Source organism: Grammomys surdaster, unplaced genomic scaffold (genome assembly GCF_004785775.1).
Source record: "Grammomys surdaster isolate TR1022 unplaced genomic scaffold, NIH_TR_1.0 262, whole genome shotgun sequence".
Taxonomy (NCBI): domain Eukaryota; kingdom Metazoa; phylum Chordata; class Mammalia; order Rodentia; family Muridae; genus Grammomys; species Grammomys surdaster.
In genome coordinates, this window is record NW_021604703.1 from 2,059,650 (window position 1) to 2,084,600 (window position 24,951).

The following is a 24,951-nucleotide window of genomic DNA, read 5'->3' on the forward strand; positions in this document are numbered from 1 at the left end:
TACTTTTAACCATGAGCACTTAGGTTGTGTGGTTTGGAATAAAGGTTCCTGGCCAGTGTTCAACCATAGGCTCTATATTCTCTTGAATAAATGCATACTCAAGATAAATATTCTAGATCTACTATAGGTCTGATTTTATCTTTGACATCTGCAGTTCAAGGCATCTAAAGCATAAACTTAAGCACTGCACACGGGAAACAGACATGTTTAGCTTCCCTTGAAACCCTGCTGCAGCCACGACATGATACCCTGAGTGGATAAATTAAGAGATGGTTTTGTTTGTTTTGTTTCTTAGAGATAACCAAACAACAGCACACAGATGGCCCCTTCTTTCCTGATGTTCTTGCTTTGAGATAGGAGACACTCTGAAGGTTGTCGAGAGCAGAGAGGCAGGGAAGTATGATACAGAATCTCCAGGATTGGAGGATGAGGATGCATTTAGTTTTTTTTAATTTTAATTTTTTTTTTGTTTTTTTCGAGACAGGGTTTCTCTGTGTAGCTCTGGCTGTCCTGGAACTCACTCTGTAGACCAGGCTGGCCTCGAACTCAGAAATCCGTCTGCCTCTGCCTCTCAAGTGCTGGTATCAAAGGCATGTGCCACCATCGCCAGGCTAGATTTTTATTTTTAATAACATATTTATTTCATGTGTATGTATTTGGCTAAGTATATGTGAATGTGCACCATGTATGTACAATGACAGTAGAGGTCAGAAAAGGGCGCTGGATGCCCTGGAACTGGAGTCGTGACCCAGTATGTGGTTGCTGGAAACCAAACTCAGGTCCTCTGGAACGCCAGTAAGTATTAACCATTGAGGCATCTCTCCAGCATGTATGTATGTATGTATGTATGTATGTATGTATGTATTATGTATTTCATCTGATCCCTTTTCCCTTTGCTAAATATCCGAGGATCCAGGTAAAGGACTCTCGTAGGATGGATATTCCTGGGGGTTCCCAAAAGGTGACAAAGCCATTCTAGTTCTCTATGGCTGTGTGCTTTTCTTACCCACAGAGTGAAAGGCTTGGCCTCTTGGAGTCTTCCTCTGTACACCTGTGCTGCCTAGCACATATCCCACCACCCCCAAGGGAGGCCCCGGATGATGATACCTGGCACCCCAGAGCTGCTCGTAGGAATCCTAGGACTGTTGGTGACGCGGGGGCTGCTCCAGTGACGATCATCCTCACGTGCCCACCAAGACTGGCCTGTGGGAAGAGAGAAGCTTCCAATGATGGTGACACATGAGATGGTCCTCATTCAAGGTCTGCTTTCAACAGCTGGACCCTGGATGCTGGGGCCTGGATCAGGAAGAGAGCTACGTGCTAAGGAAATCCCTTCTCTTCTGTAATAAATGTGACCAGTCAACAACTTAACCCACAGTTTGTCCAATTTCCGTGACCGACTCTGAGTGCCATTATTCCATGAGGTATTTTTTTTTTTAATACCATGCTTCTCCCTCCTTAAATTATTCAGCTGCTTCTTTGTGCTCTCATTGTTCACTGGCCTCCAAAACAATTACTTAAGACAATCTTCTCCAGCTCCAGCTTCTACTTTAATGGCATCGACTTTTTCTCGTGTAGAAATCAATACCGTGCTTTATTTACTATGTACTGCAGGGGACAGAGGATACCTGAAACACTTTGTTTCTGTAAGTTGAACCAAGAGAGCTTAAATATTAATTTTCATGGCTAAAAACAGAATGGCAGGAAGAAGACTGAGCTGATACCACTGATGAACGAGATTCCTAGGGTGGTGCAGAACATGGGGACTGTGTTGGTGATGCAGCAGGGAACACTTAGGGACTGGCCTGATTCAGGAGAAGCTGACGGGACAGGGCACAAGAAAAGGGAAAGAGGACTCCTGTTTATCTGTAAAGAAGTAAGTCCCGTTGAAAGCCCACCATCACCAGTTTACTGGGAATGGCAGGAGGAAACCCAGGCTTCCAGGTCCCAGGGACATCTTAGTGGAACATGGCCTGAGCACCCAGGAGGATGGAGGCCAAAGGACCTAATACATACGTATGTATGTATGTATGTGTGTGTGTGTGTGTGTGTGTGTGTGTATGTATGTATGTATGAATATATGCAAGCATGCACATATGCATGCATGTATGCATGTATGTTTATGCATCTATGTATTTATGTGTGTATGTGTATACATATGTACATATATATAATATTTTAAATTAATTCGTTGAGAATCTCATATCATATTCATTCCCCCACTCTTCCTGTTAACTCCACCAGGGTCCATCCCTGACTCCCTCAACTCTCTCCCAACTTCCTGGTTTTTTTTTCCTTTTGGTTTGTTTAACATCCCATGGAGTTCAGCTTGTGCAGCCTATCTACGGTGGGTATGAGGCCATCTCCCAGAGCATGGCCATCCTAGGAGTCCTTATTGATAAGGTTGCTTTTCAGCAGATACAACACATCTACAAATATTAAGAAAAAAATCATGGCTCTAAAATTCCAGCAGTAGCAGAAGAGTTATTATTTATTTATTTACTTAACCACATTACAGGTCACTGAGCTATCTTCTCCGTCTCTCCTATGAGATCACCCACTGAGCACAGTGCCACACTGGACTCACAGATTCATTTTTTTTTTTTACCTGAATCTTATTAAAGAAGAGTTCATCCCAGATACTATTGTTTCTGATGATTCCGCTCTGGACCTCAGCCTGCTTGCGCTTTGCTGCAAACTCCAGGAGCCAGCGCTTTAGTGAGGTGTCTGCCTGGTGGAAGATCTGAGGAGCACAAGCAGGAGACAGCAGTCAAGCAGGGTCTGATTATCTTCCTTCTAAACATACCCTCCAGGAAGAGGGCGCACGCTGGACAGCAGAGGACCTGTGTTCTCATGTACACTAGTGAGGGGTCACTGGATTTGTAGGATGAGACTGAAGGTTAACACAATCAAGGGCCAGGTGCATTTTGAAGATGGGAAGGAGATGGGTAGAAAAGAGGAAGGGGAGGGGAGGAAAGGAAGATCAGGTCTCTTTAATCAGAGTTTTGGAGGCTGGAAGGGAACAAGAGAAGGAAGCACAGGAAAGAATTGGGGAACACAGGAAGGAGGCAAGTTTTCAGACCTGGGTTGGAGAGAAGGAAAGCCTCCTCCCAGAACCCCAGATCCCATCCACACTAGCAAATGAGAATCTTCCAGTCCATGGGACCCACCTTGTCATACATCCGATTCAGCAGCCGTGGGACCACAGGAAAGATGGTGGGGCGGAGAGCCTTCATGTCATCCGAGAGGAGGCGGATGTCTCCCTGGAAGAAGCCCACACGCCCTCCATGGCAGTAGACAACAGACTGGGGGAGAGGATGAGAAGATGGGATCACTTAGGGTGGGAACTCCTGGCTGCAGGCCAGAGCTATCCAAAGTTTTGCTCTCCATGTAGAACACCCAGGACTCCCACCCAGCTCTGGCTGCTGCCGTAAGACACTGAATGGCAGGTAAGTGACCCACCCACTGACCCACAACCTTTGTACCAAGTCCCAACCAGGCCTAGGGAGAAGGCCAAGTGGAATGATACTGGAGCGCCCATTCTTGTTGTTACCTGCCCCTTCACATCCACTCTCAACCCTAGACATGAGCCACCCCATCCCACCCTGGAAACTCAGGTCTATGAAATGTTCTAATATCAACACTCCATAAAGGGGTCTATTCTAGGTCCCTAGAAATACTTTGGATTTCCCAGAGGCATCTCTGCAACTGTGGAAAGATGTGCTGTTTTCCTTGGTTACTAGAGCTGGTGGGAGACCAGGGGCTCCTGGCTGGTTCCTATGGAGCCAGAAGCACACGAGGAACCTTGTTATGTGCTCTGTTCTGTAACGTCCAAGGCAGCTCTTTAAGGAAGGCAGTGTTTCAGGCATGGCCGTTTGTGGGAGAAGAACTCAAGGCTCAGAGAGATAAAGTGGCTCTCCCAGCTGCATAAAACCAGTCGATGATAATGGCTGGTATTCTAATCCAGGCCCAATGATACTAGCTCTCCCCACCAGACAGAGTAGAAATATACTTGGAAGATATAGTTTATTCACTGGCTGATCCTTTCAGTGACACGTGTGTGGGAAATTCTTTGATCCACCATCCTGTACGGATTTCCCGTTTTGCTCTCTCTCTACTCTCACAAGAGCTGTCTGAGGACCAATGTATAGTCCAGGCCTACAGCCTAGGAGCCGTGACAGCACGATGCCACATTTTTACTGCTTCATCCTGGCCTTTAGAACTTTGTAAGTCATGGAACAGAAGCATGTTGGCCATCACAGAGCAATGCCACACATAGCTGGGGTAACAAAGTAGTTCTGAAGGTCTGTCATATTCTTGGAACCGATGCTACCAACCAGGCCCTCTCCCAGTTGAAGTGTATCTGTGAGAAAGGTGAGGTGGGTCTGGGTGTTTCCTGAAGCATCTCTCCTAAGGAGGACAGGTGGGGTGGCCAAGGTCCTTAGATCCCTCTGGCCCCTTGTGCTACCTTCTAAGGATGGAGTAATTTGGTCCTACTTCACACAACCAGTGACAGATGAGACCCTGCCGTAAGTGTAGGTTCTAGGCACAGAGGGTGCCTCCCTGATGCCGGGGCCTTACCTGCACCATTCGCTCAAACATGTGTGCTAAAGGCAAATAGGAAAAGTGCACATCCGCACACGTGGGGGCCCACTGACTCTGCAAGAGAACACAGGGAGCCCAGGCAAGTCCCAGTCAGCCAGGTAGGAGGCTTACCTGGATCACTCTCTCAAACATGTGAGCCAGAGGCAGGAAGGAGATGAGCACATCGTCCTGTCTCGGAAAGATCACTTTCTGCAGGTGACGGGCATGGGAGACAGAAAGGAAAGAAACACTGACAGGAAGACAACGAGAGAGTCATAAAACAATAAAGAGAAAAAAATGGTCTTGGGGGGAGGGTGGATGGGGAGTGGGAGAGGGGGGGAGAGGATGAGGACAGAGAGAGGTGAGAAGAGAGGGGAAAATGATGAGAGAGAAGAGGAGGTGGGGGAGGAAAGGTGGAAGAGAGAGAGAGAGAGAGAGAGAGAGAGAGAGAGAGAGAGAGAGAGAGAGAGAGGCAGCATAGGAAGCGAAGTGTTAGGTCGCAGCGCCAGTGGGTGTAGGTTATCTGCAGAAGCAAAGAGCCACATGAAGCACATATAAACCAGCAGAGCCAGGCTCCGCAGGGAAGTCTCCTCTCAGGACGGCCTGCACCCCACTTGTAGTCTCTGTCTGTTGGTGTTGGCGCCAGCCTGGCTCTCTCCCCTCCCCTCCCTTCCTGTAACATCTGCCACCCTCGCGACCTGAGCAGAGTCACACACTCTCCGCTTGATGGCGCATTTCTAGGCCTCGTGGAGAAAAGGGCTCAGAGAGTCATACATATCGTTTATGCCAGCTGGGCTGAGTTGTGGGTGGCAGAGGAAAAGAGGCCAAGCCACAAACAGGTGGCCAGACATAGCCTCCCAAGCCACTGCTGGGAATCAGGCTGTCCTTAAAGGAGAGTACACAAGCTGGGCACTATCCCACAGCTGTCTCCCAGACGGGACTGGTCCCAGAGACACAGACTGTTTCTGCCAGCGAAGGGTGGGGACTTCCTTAGTGGGACCTAACTGTTCTGTCTTGTCGTACAAGTCTTCGCTCTCCTTTTGCCTTTGAGCTGGCTCGGACAGACTTTGGGATCTTGGATCATGACTCCGAACCTGGTATCAGCCAGCAACCATGCCTCAGTTTCCCACCAAAGCATCTCAGCGTTTGGGGTATAATGCCCCACAGTACCACGCAGCACACGCTCAGATGGTTTCCACAGTGGAGGAAGGGCCTGGCATCCTTTCTCCTGAAGGAAGCTACAGCACATACTCACCCCACGGGACAGGTCCTCCTCTTTCCTTAGCTGTTTATAAACACTACCATGCTTTTGTCAGACCAAGAAAGCAAGCTTTTTGGACTCTGCAGTTACCTTTATGCACAGCCTTACAATTAGCAGCTGCCGCTGTTTCTCAGACTCTAGTAGTCCTTAAACACAAAACGGCCAAATTAAACCCCAGCCCGCTTGACAAACAAGTTGCTGAGGCTTACTTAATCTGAGATTAAGGTACACACGGGAGCTCAGGGATCTCAGTTTTTGAAGTGAAAAATGAAATCAGGCTTCTATCCCCCCACCCCTGCTCTGGGCTATTAGAGCCCTTTGATATCAAGTGAATGTTGGGGGATAGGTCATTTCTGCACTGGGGCTGAAAGCTAGTCTGATGGCTTATGCTTGTAATCTCAGCATCTGTAAGGCTGAGACAGGAGCATCAGGTATTTGAGGCCAGCTTGAAATACATAGTAAGACCCCAACCAAAAAACCAAAAAAAAAAAGTATTAGAGGCTGAAAGTGGTTGTAAATGTGGGGTTACCCTAGTAAAAACAAGAACTTCCTGCCTGCAAGAGGCTGCCCTAAAATAATGACAATAAAACACAACTCTAACCATGTCTAGCCCAAGACCCTTGTACCACGTTCATCTCAGGATGACTGAGAATACAGCCCAGACATTTGAAGACTAGAGAGTCATACGGTAATATCGAAAAGTTGACACCCTGGCTAGAAAAACTTGAGGTGTGTCCTCAAGAAAGGCCTGCACAGGACGTCTGCTTTATTCACCTCTGTCACTTTCAGAAAGCCTGAGAAATCGGCCACCACGTTCCCGTGGGTGAGCATCGCACCTTTGGGGTTCCCTGAAAACAGAAAGCAAGAAAGGGTTTCATTAGGAGCCTGACGGTTACCCTTTGACCTCCACATATGTACCATAGCATGGTGCACCATGATGTAGCTACCAAACCTCTACATAAAATAAATGAACACATTTTAAAAGATTTAACAACAAGTTTTAAATGGTTAAATGAAATTACACGGTGGCTTGCAACTGTAGTCTTGGTTCTCCGAAGGCGGAGGCCGGAGAACTTCTGTGAGTTCAAGGCCAGCCTGGACCATAGACTGAGACTCTGTTTTTAAAAAAGGGTATTAATTTTATGTTCCATGTGAATTTTGCCTTTAAAAGAAAGGGAGAGAAAGAAGCAAAATTTGTGAGGAGAATTTCTTTGGAGAGGGTCACACTGAGTCTTCGAGTCTTCTCTCTCGATCCTAATCTGAAACCCACAGGGACAGGGAGGTCTTGAAGAAGCCCACTGGTTCCTAGTTTGGATGGACATGGTGTCTCTGAATTCAGCCTCTGTGACCATGACCATGGGACACTTTATTGCCCAATAGTAAGAAGGAAGACATTTATCCAGGAGCAGAAAGAGAGAACTTCCCTCCCTAATCAGGTGGAATTTAGTAATGAGTATAAAAATAAATTCTTTCTCATAATTATATCCCCTGAGGCCTGTTTGCTCATCTTGCAGGTGACCCATTTGGCTTCAGTCACAGCTTCATCTTCTAATTCAAGTGACAGAGGGGTCCCTCTGCCTAATACGTGTGATGGATGGAATCTTGGCCTGTGAATTGGTGCTTTCTCCTGTGATGTCAACCACAGAGGTGGTTCAGGGGGACGTAGAAGGATGTGTTTCTTAAAAAGTGACTATTTTTTCCTAATAGGTAGTTGTCAAAATGTCTTCCTTTGGAAAAGAGAAAGACTCACAGGATCTGCCTCACCTGTGCTTGGCTCTTTTTATCCCAGCGCTCCTTCAGGCCTGAGCCCATATTATCTCTCCTAGTTGACTCTCAAGATATGAATTCTACAAGGTTCTGGAGTCCTTAAGGTATTCTGAGAGTCACCTGGCAATTTTCACCTTCAGGTTCTGGAAGTTTCTAAGGATCCAGATACTAGATACAGAAGAGGGATGTCACAAAATTGATCCTTGTGCCACAGAGTCATGGGCCTGTGGGTCTGGCTAATATGTAGATACTCAACATAAACTCAGAGCAGAAGATCTGAAGATCAGGAGAGAAAGTTGTCTATACAGATGAAAATTCTCCACAACCTTCTCAACTGAGGTGCAAAACCGACCCTGTTGGTGCTTCTGTTCTGTTCTTTTCTTCTCCTGCATAATGCTGAAGTTCAGACCTTTTAGAAACACAAATTTTCTTCCAGATTCCAGTGTCACTTTATAAACAACCTATAGGACTCTTAAAATATTTCCAGAAATGTTCAGATTATCTGCATAAGTTATCTGCAGCCTATGTGTGACCCCAAAGGCTGAAGGTGAAATGGACGTTCATTGTAGAGTCTGGGAGCTGACAACAAAGGTCTCCTTAGGAAGTATGAGGTGAGTCTTCCAGAAGGTTCTGCACGTTGCTCCAATCCAGGATGAGTCTACATCTCTGGCAGTAAGTCTTTTGAACTGGATGTAGAAAGTTTTCTGATTGCTCACACAGAGAATAGAAATCATCCTGTGTTTTCTGAGTGACCTGGGTTGCAGAACCAAAGTACACGTCTCTGTGCCTGGTATAAACAATGAGACACTGCCACCCAGGTCAAAATCTCAGTGATACAAGATTGGTTCCTACTCAGAAGCTAACTCTCTACGCACAAACTATATTCACTTAATATCTTCTGGAAACTGAGGCTGAAGAAAGGTTACATGACTCTGAGACTACTCTAAGCAAGAGGTATCTCCCAGAGCACCAGCAGGTGTTTTTCAGTAACTGGGTACAACCTGGCTCCACACAGAACTGACAGATTTTGTTCTCTTCTGGCCTGACCAGGGGATCCAAAGCACTGACTGATTCTAGGACATTCCTCTCACAGGGTAGAAGAAACTCTTTCCTAGAAATTCCTGCCAAATATCAGTGGCGGGTCATATTTTCTACATTTCCCCACTAGAAGAATAGCATAGCTTCCATCAAGGCTTGCAACCAGACACTCGGCATGCAAAGAAAGCATGCGGCTGTGACATGACACCGAGGGCAAGTGTGGATGACATGCTGACAAGAGGATGAGTGTAAGATACACAACATGGGCTTAGCCCAAATCCGAAGAAGTCCCAGCATGTGGTCCAGCGGGATGATTTCAAGCCAAAGATCTGCTTGCTATCTCAGACCCACCAGGCATTGGCCTTGACTTTAAAGCAGAAGGTATAGAACACTAAGTTTCAACCAGTTTTCCAGCCCCATGAATGCTGCTCCTCTGCCCAGCTAGGTAAGGACAGCATGGCTGCTGATGCGAGTCCACAGTTGGGAAGGCACTGGATATGACAGCTGTCCCTTCCTGCTGGCCCACAGCGTATTTCAATAGCATGAAGTATTTTCCCAGATAAAAGGGCAGCATCACTGACCAAGTGAGCCACTAAAATCCTGAAGCTCCTTACTCTTGAAGGGCAAGGAGATCCAAAGCTAAAAGCCACGGCAGTGACTGGTTCTCCAAAACCATGTCACAAAAAAAAAAAAAAAAAAAAATCACATCATGAAACTCAACACCAAAAAGACTTCGGGAAGTGCTATTTTAAAAACAACATAAGCCTGAAGGACACTTGTAAAATTCTGGGCTGGCTCTGGAGAGTGGAGGCTGTATTACTTGTCTGAAAGGACTTAACAAAATATAGTTTAAAAACATCTTGAAACCCACTTGAGTTAATGGCAAGAATCATCCCCATCTGCTATCTGATAAAGGCCTGCCCTTCAAAGCCTACTGGTTTGCCAGCTTTTGTGGTCAGGGGTCTTCCAAATGCTGTGTGTGCTGTTCCTGTAAAAAGTTGGGGGATCCCAAATCACTTCCCACTGAGAACTATCATCAGGCTGGCCAGTCCTTGGTCTGGAAGTGAATGTTGGGAACTTCTTGTCCATTCAGGGTGAAGCAAGAGATGATTTGAATGAGAATGTCTCCTATAGTCTTAGGCATTTGAGTACTTAGTCTCAACTGATGTTGGTGGTACTGTGTGGGCAGTTTAGGAGGTGTGCCATTGCTGGAGGAAGGCCATTATGTCACTGGGGACCGGCTTTGGTCTATAAAGACTCAGGCCAATGCTAGTTTGCTCTCTCTGCTTCTTGCTTGCATTTCAAGGTGTGGGCTCTCAGCTCTCAGCTTCCAGCCACCATGTTGGCCACCCGTTGCCTTGTTATCTCCACGACTAAGGGCTCTAGCTCTCTGGAACTGCAAACCTAGATAAGCCCTTCCTTCCATAGGTTGACTTGGTCATGGAGTTTTTCACTGCAATACAAAAGTAATTAAGACATTTCCTAATCCATCAGATGAAAGAGGCAGTGACAAGGACACTGGGAGGGAAATTCAAAGAGTAGGAGGCTGGTCCTGGGCCTCTTCATGGAGCTGGTTTGCTGTCAAGCTTGCTAGCTTCACAGACTGTGCTGAGGGGAGCAACAAAGTGAAAGCAGGGATGGGGTCTTTAGACTGCAAAGTGCTGTATCCAGACCTTCTCCAAGAAGTGTTTCTAGATTATTCTTGCTGGTCCTCTTGGTCAGTAGCAAGCACAGTCATTTATGCTCATGTCTTCTTCCTGGCAATCTTGCTCATGGCTGTCCTTGCACATCTTACCCCACATCTCATTTGTTACCTTTAACTGCCTCCTTCCAGGTGAGGACTTGGGGACAGTGACAGCAGAGGGCTTAAGTGATTGGCTTGTAGTACTCTATCGAGTGGTAGGGAAGGGGTTTTGAGCCCATACTCCTTTCCTAGTCTCTGACACAAAGGCCAGGAAGAGGCCGAAAACAGGGGGAAAAGCTATTTCCCATAAGGAAATGACTCCACGAGTGGAGACCATCCTCTAGCTTGTGACCCAGCTGCCTAGGCTCCATTGTCCTGGGTCTAGCAGGTGCTAGTCCCCTCACCATCTATCTACATCTGCCCATCCCTGCCTTGCCCACTAAGGCCAATGGCGGAAACAGAAGGAAGCCAACAGCAGTAGCTGAACAGGACTAGATTGACTCCACTCCACAGAGAGCACAATAGACACCTGAAGTCTCCTCCCAGGCAGCCGGGAAGAGGGGCATTTGGGCCTCGACTTACCTGTTGTACCACTTGTAAAACACACGATGGAGAGGTCATCGGGCCGTGGAGGCTGTGGGAGCAAGAAGAGACATATGCTGGGGAGAGCCAGTGGGACCCTCTACTAGCCTACCCCATGTGTATGCTATAGTGAGTGATGTGTTGGGCGTGTTACACACTTTTGTGTGCTACAGTTGGAAAGATGGGCAGGTAATCACCCAGGAAAGAGGAAAGAAGCCTGGTACATGGATACATGTCGGTCCTACCAACCGCATACCTGGTCCCGTCTCTCCTACTCCAGCCTGAGCAGAACTCGACATGGGGTTAGGCTGCAGAAACCAAAGACTCTTCCTTTCTATTAGGCGTGGCTTGCTGTTGAGCTGTTTACAGCATCCCAAGCTCTGCATCAGGCCCTAGCTGCAGCCCTGGGCCCATGGTCCTAGGTCAGTAGGAGGAGCCCACCTAGTCCATGTGCACACTGAGAACATCTTCCTAAAGAAGTGGCATGTAAAGTGATGTGCAAAAACCAGCAAGACTTATCCAGACGAAGGGAGCTTCCCGGAGGGGACTTGTCTGGTCACAGACACCGTAGCATTGGACACAGGACATGCTGAAGAATCATGGAGCCATTTTCTGAGGCTGAGCCAGGAGTAGGGGAGATGTAAAAATACACAGGGTACTCAAAGAAGGGTCTAGGAAGCAGAGCTCTGGCCTGCTCTGGCCTGCTCTGGCCTGCTCTGGCCTGCTCTGGCCTGGATGTGAGGAAGCTCACCAGGAGTGGTGACAGAGTGGGGAAGACAGAACAAGAAAGGGCCTAGAAGCCAGAGGCCTTGTGAGAAACTTGAACTCTCCCCTTCGACGGCCAGTCCAGAAGTCAGAGACCGGCACTGTAACCTGACCTTGGATGGGACTGCATGGGTTGACACCCAGAAAAGTTCAAAGAATGAAAATGAACCAAGAAATACGCAGAATGGTGCTTCTGTTTGCAATCTCAGTACTGGGAGGCAGAGACCATCAGACTGACGGGGCTCTCTGGCCAGCTAGCCTTGCTCACTTGGTCCTGCCTCAAAGAATGATACCGAAAAAAGTCAGTTGAGGCTGATGTTGCACTTCCACAGTCGCTCATATACACTCACATAAACGCCTACATACATATGAATGTGACATACACACATGCACATGCACACACTTGCACACACACACACACACACACACACACACACAAAGGTAAGTGCAAAGACAGCTCAGCCACAAGCCCCTGGGCCATGAGGTTCACTTCCAGCTCTTGGATGTTTCTGTCTGTCTCATGCTCTGCAGGCGTCACAACATTCAAGGGAGAAAAAGAAAAACAAGACCTCCCCGTAAAAATGTTACAAGAAAACTGAAGGTGGCCAGGCCTGGATGTCCTTGTGTCTCTCTCCTGTCCCCAGTCTTTCCCTGGGCTCCCAGCCCACAGCAATTTAGGCAGCTGGGCAGGCGCTCCTAGGCTGCACACAAGATCTGCTTATTAGTATGGCGGTACTTGTTGGCCTGTCTTCCCAGCTATGCGCAGTGAGGGGATCCGAGAGGATCATTCTTACTCACTAGCTTGCTCACCAATGCCTGCTGGGAGATTAGCTTACCACGGGGGCATGATGATTCTCTTGGCCACAGTCCTAAAAAAAAAAGAAAATATTGTCTTAAAAAGGCTCAAAGGTTATCATAAATTTAAAACAAATCAAAATTACTCACTACAGTAGGCTTTGCTCTTACACCAAGCCCAGAGTTTAGGGTCCCTGATCAGACATGGGCTGTGGCAACAAATGCCACTTGGGATATATTCTAGCCTGAGGCTCCTGGTAAGAGGGAGAATGCTGAGGGGCCATAGGCCCATCCCATATGGTAGAGACAGGGAGCCTGATGCTCAAGGAGAAGCCAGTACTATACAGATACCACTTGATTTTGGGACATTTTGGGAAACATACAGAATGGCTGAGTGACCTGGGCTTCTACATGATGACAGTCAGTGAGGGGGGGGGGGAGGGTTAGGAAGGTGGGGAGGGTTAGGAAGGCAGGGAGAGGAGCTGCCAGTGCAGGTGTGGCTAATGACACAAACGTTACAGTACATAGGGTCATGGATGCAGTGAAGGAGAGAGAGAGAGAGAAAGAGAGAGAGAGAGAGAGAGAGAGAGAGAGAGAGAGGGATATGAGGACAACTGGAGGGCTTTGGGGTGGGGGGGGGGTGGGATCTACATCCCATACAGCATGGTAGAAGACAACTGCTCTGAGCAAGCCTGGGGCTCAGGAGGCCAGGAGGCCTTATACTACCCTACTAGTCCACATACTGCCACCAATCTGATGCCTCTGGGGTGGTTGTATACAGAAAAATTAATTTTGTGGGCTGCTGCAAGGGTCTGGATCTTATTGGTAAGAACCTTCCCAGGTTCCTGGACCATCAGTCTTCTGCAAGTGAGGAAGCTCAAGAGGCTATGCGAGTGTCTCTCAGGCCAGGGATGTTACCCATCTGTTGGTGCCTGGGGCCAAAGCTGGACCAATCTCAAAGTGTTTCGCCTTAGGAGGTACATGTAAGCACAAACCCCAGGCCTTCCTCAACTACCCCTTGCAATGTCTGCCATGTCTTGCCACCAATGAATCTGAAGGGCCCAGAAGAGCCACCGTCAGGCATGAGCGGGGTAGGTAAGTAGCGGCTGTGAGTTGGCAGCCAGCCAGCTGTAACCTTGCACACGTCCTACATCCAGTTCCTCACCTCTATAGCCTGCATGGACTTGATTTCCACCCCACACTTCTTTCCTCGCTCTTTCAGGGAATCCTCAAATGGCTCCATGAGGATGACCAGCTTGAGGCCCGGCGTCTCCTTCCTCTCCACGTGCTCCAGCAGAAGTATAGCCTTGTGGGGTTTATCCACAATTACGGTGCAGATGTCCGCTGCGGGGACCAAAGGGGAGAGTCAGACTGAGTAGGTGCAGAGACAGGCCACGGCAGACCACTATTACCAGCTGGTGTGCAAATAAATGTGTGAGACAGGCTATAAGTGCCATGCATCGTATGTGCCACGAGCACTGGGAGGAGTCAGGGCAAAGGCCAGGGAGCTTCCTGAAGCAGATATTTTCTTTCAGGCAGACCCATCATCTCAGGTCTGCCTGGGGTATTTACTGCCACAACAAGAATGATGCCAAGCTGCAGGAACCTTACATGGTCATAGCCTTTTAGAAAATAGAGAGAGAAGCTCTCTCTCTTGGCATCCCAGACCCAGGGAAGGAGGCTTTAGGTGAGACCTGAATAAGGACAGTTCAGACTTAGGAGGCCAAGTCAGGAGCCATCATATAAGCTCTTAGTGCTTTGGTTTGCTTTCTCAAATTGTGAGATAGAGTCTCCCACAGCCCAGGCTGATCCCTAGCTGGCTGTGCTGTGGAGAATGGCTTTGAACTTCTGATCCTCCTCCTTCAACTTTCCAAGTGCTGGAATTTCAGACATGTTCCACTGTGTCTGGCTAATATCTTAGTATTTTCTGAGACCAGAAGTAAGATTTCTTTTATGAATGCCCAACCATCAGTGTGACCCAAGAGGCTGGAGGATGAGGGCTGGCTGCTTATTAAGGAGAGAATGGAGCTGGGACTCACCTGTATTGATGATGTAGCTAATAGACCCTGGGCCCAGGGTGTCATAGAGAGGTACCACCACCATGGAGTACGTGTAGCAGGCCAGCTCAGCAATGATCCACTACAGAAATGCAAAGTTGGGGTTAAGGGGAAGGAGGTAAGGTCAATCCAGTGAGTCGGTGTGTGCCAAGGTTAACCCAAAGACCTCTAGACGATGCTTGCTAGGCTAGTGTATAACCCCTGGATTTCATGTTCAAACAGTCCAGATCCATTCCCTGACCCTGCATGGGCCCCTTTATCATGACTTTTCCTTCTCTGTGGCTCCAGGTACAAGGTGGATGGAGCTTGGGTAGGACATCTATTCCTGCTGCAGGGAAGAGCTGGGCAATCAGGCGGTAACACTGTGGCCCTGGATCTCACTTTTTGTCAGTCCCAAGGCCCCACCAAGAGCAGAAACAAGACTCCCAATCCCTATTCCACTGGTACCTCTGAAAGCAGTCAAACAGATGCTTACCTCGGGCCGATTTTGAGCAAAAACACCAATGAACTGCTCTGTGCCCACTTTACACTCATGCTGGAGAAGTCCCGACCCCAGAAATTCAGCCCTTTTGGCCACCTGCACACAGATGGGTGGGGGTGGGGGTGGTAGAGAAAGGAGAAAGCTTGAGCAGGGATTGTCCAGTCTTTTCTGGGCTCCTCATCCAGGCACGCAGAAAGCCCCTTGAAGCTGAGGCAGAGGAATTTGGTGGGAAGGCCAGAAAAATAAAATGTGACCTGCTCTGGCTTGTCAACACTCCATCAAGGATGTATGTGTGGAGGGGGTTCATGAAGCCCCCCACCTATCCCCTGGGAGATGTCCATGGTTAATGACTGGGGTGGGGTCATATTTTTTCAGTGATATGGTTGCTGATAAGTTGCTCACATTCCTGTAACTAAGCCCTTACTCATTCCCATGTAAGCAACCCCATTCAAGTTCAGCAGGTCACAAAAGCCAGACAGGAGAGAGAGAGAGAGAGAGAGAGAGAGAGAGGGAGAGAGAGAGAGGGGATGAATGTGGTGTGTGTGTGTGTGTGTATTTGTCAGGAAGGAGTTCAGTGGGATGAGAGGCAAAAGGAACTCAGACACATTATACACATCATCATGACACTGTCAAAGAGTTTAGAACCAAGTATAAGAATGAAAAACAAAACAAACAAGGACCTTGTAGACATTATTCTACATCAGGCTTCAAATGTGGGCATTTTCCAGTGTCATACATTTCTCTAAAGGCTTTGAATAACAAAGACTTTAATATTGTACATATATTTGTACATTTCAGTCTGTCTTATTTTACTTTTATGGCTTCCTGGTTTGTTTGTTTGTTTGTCTTTTACAACATTTGAGAGGTTTTTTTTTAAACCATAGATAATGTTTGAATTGACAGTCACTGTACAGATAAACACTGAATTCACATTGTTCTATTTTTCATATTATGTTGTATAAAAACATATGAAACTTTCCAAGGTTAAAAAAAACCCACTATTTTTTTTAACTATTAATTTTAAGAAACGAGGCCTCTGGAACCCAGCTGGATACTCCTGAGCCTCCTCCCAATCCAACACAGTTTGGACAGAGGTAGACAGGATGGAGTCCGTGCCCTCACTCACCTCTTGGTAGGACAGCCACTGGTAAGGTTGCTCTGGTTTCCGGAAGCCAAGACAGGGTCCGTTCCCTGCAGAGAGACAAGTGGGCCTTGTGTCAGGGAGGACTCACCTCCTGCCCCTGTCCACTAAGCACAGGGTAGAAATAATGTGCTGTGGGTGCCTCTGGCTCCAGGAAACTTCCCTCCAGCAGTGTGTCTGTGGCCCAAGCAGGTTGTAAGAATGCAAGAACAGCTTCTCCCCAGGGATGGGGAGGCCAAGAGTGGTACCTAGTTCCCATTATGACTTACATGGCAGTTCCTATAGGAGATCTAATGGGAAACTTATACTTGGTGGTGGCAGGCAGTGGAAGCAAGTATCAGGATAGCCCTCTGTGACAGCCTCCCTTTGTCTCATACCTGGGACTATTGAGGCATCTCAGGGGTGCAGGTTCCAAACCATGTTTGACAGTATGATATGGCAGTTCTAGGCTCCCCAGGGGCTGCCCGTGGAGGGTATGGAGAGTACAAGGCACTCATGTGAAGGGTTGAAGCGAAGCTGAAGTGAACCCTAACCCATGTAAGTCAGCTGCTTCTCTTACTGGTGGGAAGACCACGAACTCTTTGCTGACCTGGGCACTGCTATCTCCCTCGTCCTATGTTGGAGATCTGCTCAGTGCCTGGTACAATTTTCCATATACCTCTCCTTACCTGAGATGCTAAGCCCACGGCGGAACACCTGGTACATGGTCCGGGCATCGTCATAGTAGTGGGTAAGCAACTGTGTGCAACCCCCAATCACAGATCGCCGGGCTCCACCACTGTCCTAGAAAAGAAACCCACCAGAGAAGTTGGCTGAGGCAGGCAGGAACATTAGGAATTAGGGCCCTGGAGTATACACAGCCTGGATGCACTCTTGGTTCACAAGGTTGAGGCTTAGAAGTGCTCACATTCATGGCTTGCTCACACCAGAGTATACACATACAGTTTGTTTGTGCCCACACTCAACAGAATTAGTTACTACACACAGGCCCGGTTTAATAATGTCTCACACACGTCTACACTGGACACGCACACAGTGTTTGTGTACCAGATCAGCAGACACATAATGCCCACATCTTTTTTAGGAACTCTTGAAACATAGCTCTAGAATAGAATGGGAGTCTGTTATCATTTAGAATCAGGATCAACCTGCCAAGGTACCCTGCACCGGACCATCTACTGCTATGCCCCTAGGACAGCTATATACAGCCTTGAGCTAAGAAGACTGGTACCCATCACTGACATGCTAACATGGATTTGCTGATGACTATGCGCTAAGGTACATTCCAAAGAACCGAAGCATACAAGTATGTGTAGCGGGAGTACAGACTGGGCAGCAAGACTCTGGGCCCTCAACAATGCAGATCCAGAGAGGCATGAAATGAAGGCCCTCTGTGATGGTGCCAGGGACAGGAGTAGGACATCTATGCCTTTCTCTTCCCCAGGGTCCCCAAGCCCAGAGCTCTTCTACTATGGCCTTGCCTGATCTCTCAGTGCTATTTGGGTTGTCCTGGGATGGCCCAGAGCCGGCTAGTTCTTGGAACATTGAGTCTAAAGAAAAATTAGCACCACAGAACAAACAGCCAAATGCAAAACCACAGGCAGCTCTCAACTGTTTGGAGTGGAAAGTTCTGATCTGCCAGTTCTGTCCAAGAGAGACTCACATGGGAAGTTAGGGGAACATGTAGTCAGACCTGCTTCATACCTGGGCAGCAGATATAATGCTGCATGAGGCTGTGTGCCAGGGACCCGGATGGGGGCTTGTGTGTGTGTTTTGGGCAGGGGCACCTGGTTGGAGTTTGAAGGATGCACAAGGATTGGCCAGGCAGAATGTACCACATGCAGTAGCAAGCACACACTTATGGTATAGAAGCACAGAGTGCTGGGGGACTGTGGATAATCTGTGGTGCTCTAGAGAAACACGAAGTGAGAACAGTCTAGAGAGGGACACAGACCCAGGAGTGAGGGCTGGACTTTGGGTGAAGGGAAGGGAAGGGCTTTAAGCTGGAGGAGTGAAACAGTCTGAATTATGTGTGTCCCAAAGGAGTATAAGAGTGCTTGCCATCCTCACCTCATTTCTTGCCCCTGTCACCTTTGCCTAGTTCACACAGCCACTCATGTTCCTGAAGAACAGGGACAAAGAAGTCTTCCCTGAAAGGGTGGGTCTTACTGAAGGACAGGGACAGAGGGTCTTTCCTCAGGTCTGCCTGGGTGAGCTGCAATTATAAGCTGAACCAAATCCAACTACTCCTAGTGGTTTCCCTGCACCATCCTACCAACCACTTGGTGCTCCTTTACAAACTCAGTGAGGCCCAGAGCCACAGAGTTCAGGGAGGTACTTTCAGGCCTCCAGCCCAGGATTTCTCTTCTCCATTCTCATCCCCACATTGCTGGGCTTTTCCAGTCCCTCTCCAACTGCCTAGCACCAAATACAAGCCAGTGCTTCCCAACACCACACACTTTCAAGCACACCTGGGCCTTCGCACTCATCACTCCTTCTAGGAAGTCAGCCTGGGGATCCAGATCTCTGTTCTCTCTGTGCTCTTCCCAGCTGCCAAGACACTGCCAGGCTGATGCTCACCAAAATGTATGATCAAGAACAAAGTGAGAGGCAAAAGTGTGTGGAGCGTGACCCCACTTAAAACCGGGGAGCTGGGTGTGGTGATGTGCACCTGGAATCCTAGTGTCAGGGACCCAGAGGCAGGAGGATCAGGGGTTTGAAGCTACCCTGGGTTACATGAGACCCTGTCTAGAAAAGACATAATAAACCAACCAACCAACCAACCAACCAACCAACCAACCAACCAACCACAAAAAGGAGATGAGGCTATCTCTTTGCTCCTGGCTGGCACAGAACTAACAGAACCAAAGTCCAGCTGGAGGAGGTAGAAGTTTTTTGGAACGTTTCTTATGAACCAGGTGAATGCACTCTCCATGGGGATTACATAGCAACGTTTAGAACACAGGCAGAATTAAATAAATAAAAAAAAAACAAGCCAAAAACCAAAACAACCAAAACAAACAAACAAAAACCAACCATAGCCCAAACCAAAACAACAGCAACAAAAACTAGTAACTCTTCAAGAGGACCGGAGGTTCAATTTCTAGAACCCATATGACGGCTCACAACTATCTGTAATTCCAGTCTCAAGAGATCTGGCACCCTCCCACAGACATGTGTGCAGGTAAAACACCATTGCATACACACACACACACACACACACACACACACACACACATGTTTAAGGTATATATATATATATTTAATATACACACACAGACATATATATATATCTTAAACTAAGGCCAAAGTTCTTAAGTTCCATGGAGATTCAAATTTCACTAGTTCCTTGCTGGCAAGCCAGTGAGTGTATCTTCCAGGTTGCTGCTAACCTGTCTCTGAGCCAGGTGCTGTGAGATGAAAGGGCCCTGGGATGAGCTCAGCTCTGGTCCCTGTCAGCTAAGACTAGGGGCGGAACTTGGGTGTGAATTTATCCTGCAGGCCCCAAGGACCTGCTTAGCCTGCCTGGTGGTCAAGGTCAGGCTTTGGGAGGACCATCTTACTGGCAACCTTGCTCAAGGCTGCTGCAGAGCCTGTTGCCTGGTTACCAGGGAACATCAGGAATTTTTGGGTTACTTGGAGTCAAACAAGCTACAGGTTTGGCTTCTACCTTCTGGAGCTACTTTGCATGATGGGACAGCTCCTGCCCTGCTCACCTCCACTTCTTCCGACTGCTTCAGGAGGTTGCATGGTGGTTGCAAGGCCTTTGGCCGGTGGGTGAGCCAGTAGGCAAGGATGGCAGCCAATGCACCCATACTCACGAGGGTGGTAGCTGAGAGGCTGCGGAAAAACTGGCCCAAGTCCGATAGCTCGGGCAGCCGGAGGATCCTCAGGATCTCCTGGGTCTGCATCTTCTCCAGAAGTGAGAGGACAATCTCTGTAGGAGATAAGAGATAGATGAGGGAGGAGAGCAGACAGACAGGCCATGGAGGAAACGCTAGGGGATGGGTCAGATATGCAGTCTCCTAGTATAACACAGTACAGCCCAGAAAATGGACACCTGGAGATGCTTTTCTCTGGTGAGAGACTAGAGCCCTCACTATGCATACCTGACAGCCTGGCATCAGTGTTCCTGAGAACTACATGCCCATGTTGGGGCCAGGAAGCTACATCTTCCAGGGGCTAGTATGCACTGGCAGTTCTGGGCACAGAGTCTCTCAGGCCCCAGGGTCCCTTGTGATCCTGGTCACAGATATTTGACTATGTTTGCTCCTGGGATACAGAGAAGATAAACAGATAGCAGAAGCACCCATCACTGTGAACAGGATGAGTCATGTGGAGGGATGCAGGTGCTACTGGATCCACTCTGAGATTGAACCCAGGCTTTGTCTCTGAAGGAGAGAAGGAAGGGGAATTTGGCAGAGTCTGTGGACTAGCCCAAATTGACAGCTCCAGGCTTCATGACTTGAAGGTGATTACATGTATGGCAATATGACCGCTGTGGCACTGCCACACATGGGGTACCAAAAGGCAGAGCTGGCCTAGTCCTTCACTCAATATAGTTAGTGGAGCAAAGGGAAGTGTTTAGGTATTAAGCTGATGGGAAGATGGAAGTAAACAAGGCTAAGAGGAAGGACTATAGTGATGGATGAGTCTAGTGGTACCAGCACCTCCTTTGATGTGCAGGTGGTAGCCAGGGTGTACTCCTACCCACTGTGGTCCAGAGAATGCTGGGAGACATGAAAGATGCCATGGGGGGTGAGCAAGGCATCTTCCAGAAATCTCTTATGTCGTCCTTTTGTTAGCTGCTAGGTGATGACACACTGACAGAGCAGGGACAGCTCGCTAGGCTCTGGGTTCTGCATCTTGCTCAGGGCTGAGAGGTTGCAGAGGAATTGGTCAGGTGTCAGATGCTAGAACTCACACTGGAGCCTCTTAGTCTCACTACCCAGTATGACTTGGAGCTAGAAGCTCCTGGAATATGCATAGGTCTGCCATTCCAGTGGTTACAGGGCAGGCTCTGGACTGTCTTGCCCTGTTTGCAGGTTGCCTCTTCATGGGCCCTTGACATCATGGAAGTGGTAGATATGGTTTTCCTTCTCAAGAAACAAAAATAAATGCCAGCAGTGGTGACTCTGGAGCCACAGGATAGGAGCTAAACAATTGATTGACCTCTGACTATGTATCCCTCCAATAAATAGTAGTTGAGCTAACCTATAACATTATCACATGGCATGAGGTCAACAATTTGCAAAATCATAATAGGCAGAGGGTTCAAGCCTCTATTTATAAACTACACACGGTTAAGTACACCCTACCCTCTCTGAACCTTCACTTCCCCATCTTTGAAATGGGCACAGTACCACTGGGCATGGCACAGTCACAAAACTATAGACATAATTATTGCATGTGTTTGTTAGATGGGGGAAGGTGCTCAGCCCTGGAAAGAGTAGAGGCAGGACTGGCCCAGGTGGCCCAAACACTGGACAGAGGCGGTTTGGCCTGGACCCTGTGCTTCCATGGCAGTGTAGCTTTGCAAACACACACCAGGCTTTCTGAGTTCCAGGGATACTCACCAACCTCTAGGTATGAGTGTTCCTAGAGATCTGGGAACGTGGGCCCCAGTCTGGAAAAGGCATCATCCCTGATCTGTAGAGTTTGAAACCTAATTTTCTCAGCAGCTGTTTTTGTTGTTGTTGTTTAAATGTGTGTGGGTATTTTGCTTGCATGTATGTCTATATGCCATGTGCCTGGTAAAGGTCAGAATAGAGCATCAGAGTCCCTGAAACTGGAGTAAGCAACAGTTGTGAGCCACTATGTTGGTGCTAGGAATTGAGTCTGAGTCTCTGGGAAAGCAGGAAACGTTTTTAACTGCAGAACCATCTCTCCAGCTCACTCCAGAGAGCCGTCTTCTTAAGTGAGACCAATGATAAAGAAAACATTCCACAGCAATCTCTCTCTCTCTCTCTCTCTCTCTCTCTCTCTCTCTCTCTCTCTCTGCAGGTCAACTGACTTAAGATTCTCATCATCAGAGCAGAGTCACCATTATGGACCAGTAACTCCACCAAGGAAAAAAGGAAAACCTCTCTATGGAGGGAGGGTAGGTGGCTAAGTGACCATCTCTTCTCGGGACATCCCCTTACCTAAAACTGTAGATGGGAAGACCAAATCCCAGCCAGACCTACCAGACGAGTGACTCACTACTTAGTGGGGAATCTAGACACTTCCACCAGCTTTTGGGGTGGGCTCTGGGTTGAGGGTATTCTCCTTTAATGAAATTGACTGACTCAGTGTGCCCCCCTGCCCCAAGGACTCCACTAGATGATTTAAAACAATATTAAAGAGGCTGAAAAGCCTGGTGGTGGTGGCACACGCCTTTAATCCCAGCACTTGGGAGGCAGAGGCAGGTGGATTTCTGAGTTCGAGGCCAGCCTGGTCTACAGAGTGAGTTCCAGGACAGCCAGGACTACACAGAGAAACCCTGCCTCGAAAAACCAAAAATAATAAATAAATAAATAAATAAATAGGCTGAAAGAATGTCTTGGGATCACCAATCCTTGGTCCCTGATAGTTGCTCACAGACAGACCTCAAGCTGCAACACAAACGACGCATCCGGGGAAGAGGGTTGGGATGATTGCCACCATCCCAGGGCACACTGTGGGATGGCTAGGTCAGCCATCCACCCGCCCACCTGTGTATCTGGCAGCCTCCACATGTTCTCTGTTCTCACCAACTCAGAGTTGCAGGGGAGACATGAGGGAGTGGGCGGCATTGTACAGTATGGTCTAGGCTGTGATCAGACACAAGGCGGCAGAGGAGATGCCTAACTCAGCTATGACAAGACAGAGCGGGCTTCTGGCAGGAAGTGATACAGTTGTTGAGGTTGAAGGGTAAAGAGAAAAGGTAGTCTTAGGCAGAGAGAAGCCAACGTGCAAAAGCTGGAGAGTGCCTGTAACTCAGGGGGAGCTGAGTATCCTATTCAGTTCATAAAGCCTTTGAGCCCCTGAAATCCTGTACAAAGGTCCCCATGGCAAGCCTGTGAGGATAGTCTCTGAGCGTCAGGAAAAGTAGGACTTGATTATACTTCCTGACTTCCTGATTCCTAGAAAAACCTGTACAATACACCACACTGTTTAGCCCTCCGGACAGCCTCTACAGTCACTGCAAGGATGTCTCCACTATGTTAGTGGAGGGAGCTGGCTATGTTAGTAAGTGAAAGACATGGAACGTGTCCCCTTGCTTCATATGGCCACCCTACGCCTGCCAACACACATCCATCTCCACAATTTTCCTCTCCTTTGCAATCATGTTGGGCACACAGAAAAACACAAACAACAAACAAAAGCCAGCTCTCGCCTTGTCAGAAGGACCCAGGTTCAGGTCAGGGGGTAATGTGCAGAGACTGGGCATGGGCTCGGCCAGAGGGACCAGTTATGTGCTCTTTGCTTTGCACACACCATGAGTCTCCTCCCACCTGGACCAGTGAAGGGCATTAGATGAAGGACATCCCACTGCTCCTCAGGTGGCTGTCTACTTAAGGAGCTGTCTACAGTGGCCATAGCTCCTTTGGCCCCGAGTCCACCCAGCAAGCCTCCTTGGCAACCAGAGGGTTCTGTTTTACCAGCTTTACCTCCTTAGACAGTCAGAAGTGCTTGCTTTTTTTTCCCTCTGAGTTTCCCTTCAGACCTAGGAGCCACTTCAGGGCAGAACTATGAGTCCAGGTCCTCTGAGGACACTGGCTTCAGAGCCAGTGTCTACCACCAAACCCTTGACGTGTGGGTAGGGAGAACAGAGACTAGGTCTGGGAGTCTGGTCTCTGGTTATCTTACACAGCCTTGGCCTCCTCTGATCTCCTGTTACCTGGGGTGGTCCCCGAGGACCAAGCCCAGCTGCCTCTTTCCATGCCCCAGGAGGCTTTTTCTGGTTTCGGCAGCCATGGCTGGTGGGGGTATACAGACAGTACCCCAGGGGCTAGCAGATGCTGCCGTTGCCAAGTGAGCTGCTCTGGATGTTTGTAACTAACTATTCACCTGGCAGGGAGAACCAAATACTCAGCAGAAACTAGCTTCCTCCCAAGCCTCTCCCTCTAGCAAGGAACCTTTTGGACTATAAAGTAGTAGCCCAGGCTGGACACCTGAAACTTCTGCTCACGAGCTCACCCTGGAGGGTGGATGATTCAAGCCATCAAGGGTGGGAGAGAACAGAACAAAAGGAGCTTTGGTAGGATATACAAGGAGATCCTCGATAGGATGACTCCAAGGTGATAAAGTGCAAGGTTCATAGTCCCAAGCACAAACCCTATAGAGATGGCCCTGGGAGACAGTGAACCAGCTTTGAGGGACACCTCTGCTGATGCAGCTTCCCATCCCAGTATCTCACATCTTTCTAAGCTACCATTATACTTCTGTATGGAATGACTGCCCTGTAAAGCTCTTAGACCTGGACCATTCCCCTAGCCCAAAGCCCCCGGCTAGTCACTACCCAGTGCAGCCCAGATCCCCAAGCTAGCCTCTTCATGTATCTCTTTTCTCTAATCTGTACTTATGTTTGCACCAGAGTTAATTTCCTGTTACACAGATGTGACTCTGTCATGCCACTGCCCAAACACCTCATCTGGTTCCCTACTGCCTTCCGACCCAACGTCCAGACTCAGCATGTTTGCCCTGAGGATACCTATATTCCTCTGAATCTTCTCTTGGATTTCCTTAGCATCACCCTGGATACTCTGAACATCAGTCAGGCCTGGTCTAGTGGAGTCCTGGACCTCTGTAAACCTCAGCAGCCTGAAGTAACGG

At 48.4% G+C, this 24,951-nt stretch overlaps 1 protein-coding gene across 6 annotated transcripts in view; it reads right to left on the bottom strand.

Moving 5' to 3' along the window:
• Acsl6 (acyl-CoA synthetase long chain family member 6) overlaps window positions 1–24,951 on the bottom strand; it is a 56,468-nt gene that overhangs the window by 19,566 nt on the left and 11,951 nt on the right. For 2 of the 6 annotated variants that reach the window (XM_028775862.1, XM_028775860.1), the window contains exons 2-14: window positions 19,872–20,092; window positions 16,824–16,938; window positions 16,141–16,205; window positions 15,009–15,110; window positions 14,516–14,615; window positions 13,642–13,820; window positions 12,518–12,550; window positions 10,917–10,968; window positions 6,620–6,693; window positions 4,717–4,794; window positions 3,171–3,305; window positions 2,609–2,743; window positions 1,108–1,203 (exon numbers count right to left, since the gene is read on the bottom strand). In XM_028775862.1, coding sequence (XP_028631695.1) covers window positions 1,108–1,203; window positions 2,609–2,743; window positions 3,171–3,305; window positions 4,717–4,794; window positions 6,620–6,693; window positions 10,917–10,968; window positions 12,518–12,550; window positions 13,642–13,820; window positions 14,516–14,615; window positions 15,009–15,110; window positions 16,141–16,205; window positions 16,824–16,938; window positions 19,872–20,066 — 1,359 coding nt within the window. In that variant the 5' untranslated portion in view covers window positions 20,067–20,092. Of the gene's footprint in view, window positions 1–1,107; window positions 1,204–2,608; window positions 2,744–3,170; window positions 3,306–4,581; window positions 4,660–4,716; window positions 4,795–6,619; window positions 6,694–10,916; window positions 10,969–12,517; window positions 12,551–13,641; window positions 13,821–14,515; window positions 14,616–15,008; window positions 15,111–16,140; window positions 16,206–16,823; window positions 16,939–19,871; window positions 20,093–24,951 lie in introns of those variants that run through there. The other 4 variants (XM_028775861.1, XM_028775863.1, XM_028775864.1 and 1 more) reach the window with 3 other exon arrangements.